We start from the raw sequence: 4,469 nt of genomic DNA, 5'->3' as shown, positions 1-4,469 counted from the left end.
GGGGGGTGGGTGGGGGAAAGGGGAAAGCTGGAAAATGGATAGGCTCAAATCTCCTTTAGGAAGCAGCCATTTTCCAAAGTTGGATTCCATAAAGCTCACCCGAGGTTCTGTCTTTGACTTCCTTCGACAGAAGAGGCCCAGGACTTCCCTCCTTTGAGGGGAGAGGGAACCCTTTACTGAGGGAAACACAACTTCCTTTGGGGGGAAGGCAACCTTGCCTAGATCCACAGTTTTGTAGGGGCTGGGGGGCTAATTCAGTCCCCCCCCCAACCCCGCATTCCCCACCCCTACTCCCATCAGCACCTCACTACTACGTGATAGTGTCTAGGATTAGCTGCAGTACCTAAGGTGGATGGCAAGAACTAAGCCCTGTCCCTTTAAGAGCCCGCATCGAGGGGCCGGGACTCCAGGCGGAAGCTGAATAGGTGAAGGAGGGAAGTGGGGTCTTAGGTGTAGCAGTCATGGCACAGGATGGAGAAGACTAGAGGGTTTACAATCTGAATGAAGATCAAAAAGCTGATGTACAGTTACATGCTTGGGGAGACACATTGGAAGAAGCATTTGAGCAGTGTGCAATGGCCATGTTTGGTTACATGACAGACACAGGAACTGTTGAACCGCTACAAACAGTTGAGGAGCCAGCAGAAGATGACCTACAGTCTCTTCTCTTAAACTTTTTGGATGAATGGCCTTATGAATTTAGTGCCAATGAATTCTTCATAGCACGGGAAGTAAAAGTACTATCTATTGACCAAAGAAACTTCAAATTAAGATCAATTGGGTGGAGAGAATTTTCTTTGAATAAGCATCCTCGGGGAACAGAAGTCAAGGCAATAACATATTCAGCAATACAGGTCTATGATGAGAAGCCAAAAGTTTTTGTGATTATCAACATTTAAAACAATGAAAGGAAATTTTAAAAGAACTGTTGTCTCTTCCCTAAAGGGAAAAATACAGTAATTGACCAAAAAAAAAAGGAGAGAAAGAAAAAGGACAGATATGGACAACTAGCCTTCTTTATAAGAAACTGAAAAAAATGGGTAATATATATATTCCATTCTCTCTCTAGGAAAACTTGGAGAAAAAGTCAGGTCACAGTATGTTTCCCATTTATGAATTCTTGGCTAAAAGTGGCAAGAAACTTATATCTTCCCTACCCCAACTATTGACATTGAAGAATATTAGCCCTGTGGGATTTTCTACCTTTTCCCCTTTTGAAAATGGGTCATTGAGAAGATAGGTTTCAGTAAATTTTCCTTTTTATCCAATTTTCCAAGATAGTTTTAATTTACACATATGAAATAATTAAATGATGAGCTGCTATGTCTCTTGTAATCCATCTGGAATTTTTACTTATTTTTTTAATTACATGTAGAAAACAGTTTTTCACAATTATTACCTGACATTTTGTAATCCAGACTTCTTCCCTCCCTCTCTGCTACCTTCCTGAAGTGGTAAATTGACAAATTGACAAATCTGGAAACCCTAGCTAAGCAATAAGAAACAAACAGAACCTTACTAATGTAATAGAAAAAGGAAGAATGCAAAAGGGCTTTGCAATGTGAACCTCCAAGCAATTGACAGGGACATGTGATAGAGAGTACTTCTGAACTGCTAAGAGCTGAGAGGGAAGGCCCAAAAGAATTCTGAGGTTTTGGTTTGCCTAGGGGAGTCATTTTGAGTGCATCACGTGCTCCTGGCAGCCATCTTGGAGTGGCCATTCTGGGAAAACTGTTTTTTGAATTTTTGAAATCTGTAACAACCTGTTCAGTTTATATATAAAGGACATTGTAATAACACTATTTAATTCTTCAGTAATAATGGCTGTAAACATGGCATCAGGCATGTTAAGCAATATGTTGTTTATGTTATGGGAATATATAATATATATACCTTATGGTATATTTATAAGTTTCCCAAACTTTTGTTACCTTGTATTTGAATTGGAATGTATGAAACCTGTAATGGATATTAAGTTCATTGATGTAATGGCCTATGTTCCCCTTACTGTAATCTGTGGGTTTGTCTTGTAAAAAAAAATTGATAAATGTGACAATTGAAGTAGTTTTTGGCAATAAACTGTTACAGATAAAAGAGTGGTTGGTATAAACTGTGACCGTGGAAATATGGTTTCAAGATATTGTCTTGAGTTAAATCAAATATAAAGTGATAGCCAGGGAAAATTTCCCAAATATGAAATATACCCAAGTCAGCTGGGTTTTTATGGAGATTTAAATTAATACAAATTAAGAAATTAATGAAAGGGAGAGAGAGAGAGTAAGAGGAAATAATGAGAAAAAGGGGTAGGCCAACCCAGGCCAGCCTAGGTCAGCCTCGGCCCAAGCCCTAAGAGAGATCAGTCAGTCTTTAATCCACTCACCACAAGATCCCAATCAAGATTTTAGTGTTCAGAGGGACCCAGCTACTCCAACTAGTCCAAGCTCCAATTCAGCTTTGGCAAACTGAATTTTCAGCCACCCACCAAGCCCTTCAAGGCAGCTCTCATTTTAAAGAGAATTTTCTCCTATGTCACCTCCTCCAAGTTCTCACATCTATCAATCACAGTAGACATTTTCCAAAGGACAGACCATTCTTAATTCACACCTGAGTAGACTAAACTTTTGAGTAAGTTCACACCTCTTTGCCCCTTGCAAGTTTGCAAGTTGCCTGACCTTCATAGGTACTTAGCACCTTTTTGTATTAGATCTAAAAATAGACTTAGCATAAGTGTTTGGCCTCACTATAAGTATGGGTTAAGTACTTTTTCATTGTTCAGTAAAGAGTTTACAACTTTATCTTCCCCTAAAGTATGCTTAAGTATGGGTGGAGTAGAGTTCTCACATTCCTGACTAAGTCCCTTCATTGTTTAAAATGGGGAATGGTCTTAACCAAATCTTATGAAGTAGGGTCTGAGAATTTTTAAGATTCACACAAAGTAATCAGAAATTATGAAGAACACAATCATATCCCCTGGACAAACTATATCTAAGCGAGTATATTTGTAGGACTCTAGCTGTGTACCACATATCTCTGGAGTGAGCACTGTGGCATTGGTTCCCAACTTTCTGCTTCCCTTTCTGGCAGGAATGAGTCTCTCTTGGTGATGGGTAAGAAGAGAAGATACTAGATGTCTAGTTGGACTCCCTTTCAACTATCTCCCTCTCTCTCTCTGTATATGTGTGTATGTGTATATATGTATTATATAGATAGACAGACAGATAGATAGAAAGATAGATGATAGATTCCAAGAATACAAAGACAGAGGCAAAACAGTCCTTGCCATTTAACCAGAAGATAAATATATATGTATATGTATATATATATATATATATGTGTGTGTGTGTGTGTGTGTGTGTGTGTGTATACACATAGTATTTGCATCTATAGATGTGGATATACATACAAACCATACATAAGACAACATTGTGAGGAAAAGGGAAAGCATCAGCAGCTATAGAAATTAAAATGTTCATAGAAGTTGATGCTTGAGCTTAGCCTTGAAGGAAACCAAGTACTCTGATACATATAAGTGAAAAGATAGTATATTCCATAGTGCAAAGAGAAAATTAGACTACTAACATTTGTTGAGTGCCATCCGTATGCCAGGTATGTGCTAAGTGCACAGTGGCAAGAAATGGAATATCATATATGAAGAATAGTGAGGAATCAGTTTGGCTGAGGAAATGAAGGAGATTCCTTTGTAAAAACTCTGGAAAGGTAGGTCGGGACCAGTTCGTGAAGAACTTCGCAGCCAAACTGAGAAATGTATGTTTCATGATGTAACAGAAAGGTGGTGGAGGATTTTTAGTAGGGGACTCAGACTGGTACTTTGGAAGAATCATTTTGGCACGTGTATGTGTGGCAGATGGGATCAGAAACCTTTGAGACAGAAAGAGCAATTAGGAGGCTATTGCTAACATCCAGGTGAGAGGTGATAAGGGCTGGAACTAGAGTTGTAGGTATGTGAATGGAGATTAGGAAATGTGAGTGAGTAATGTTTTAGAAGTTGAACTGCAATTGGATTTAGCAATATTGGTTGATGGAGAATAAATAGTCAAAGATGACAAGGACCCAAATGTGTGTAAAAATTGTAAGCATGGTATTAAACAGAAACAGAGAAATTCAGGCTTTGGGAAGGAAAGTTAATGAACTCAGTTGAGATGTCTATGGAATAGCTAATTAGAAATGTCCAGTATATAGTTAGTGATGTGAGTCAGGCTTAGGAGAAAAACTACATAGCTTTGGCAATCATCATCATCATAGAGATGATAATTAAATCCATGGAAGCTCATGAGGTAGCCAAGAGAGATAGAGAGAATAAAAGGGAGCCCAAGACATGGTCTTGAAGTACATCTACAGTTAGTGGTTATATATTTGTAGTGTATTTGAGGGTATGGATCCCATTTAAGTTATGAATATTCACATGGGATTTATATGGCCTATTGGCAAATGTGGATAAATACCTCTAA

General features: G+C 38.5%; 1 protein-coding gene across 1 annotated transcript; it reads left to right on the top strand.

Moving 5' to 3' along the window:
- The first annotated feature begins 417 nt into the window (after positions 1 to 417).
- On the top strand, positions 418 to 2,122 carry LOC107649830 (protein archease-like). The gene has a single exon (XM_056808280.1). It carries the CDS (start codon positions 576 to 578, stop codon positions 897 to 899), a length of 324 nt encoding a protein of 107 aa, XP_056664258.1. The 5' UTR covers positions 418 to 575; the 3' UTR covers positions 900 to 2,122.
- Positions 2,123 to 4,469: the final 2,347 nt, after the last annotated feature.

This window comes from Monodelphis domestica, chromosome 8 (genome assembly GCF_027887165.1).
Source record: "Monodelphis domestica isolate mMonDom1 chromosome 8, mMonDom1.pri, whole genome shotgun sequence".
NCBI lineage: Eukaryota > Metazoa > Chordata > Mammalia > Didelphimorphia > Didelphidae > Monodelphis > Monodelphis domestica.
This window is presented reverse-complemented; position numbering and strand designations above follow the sequence as displayed.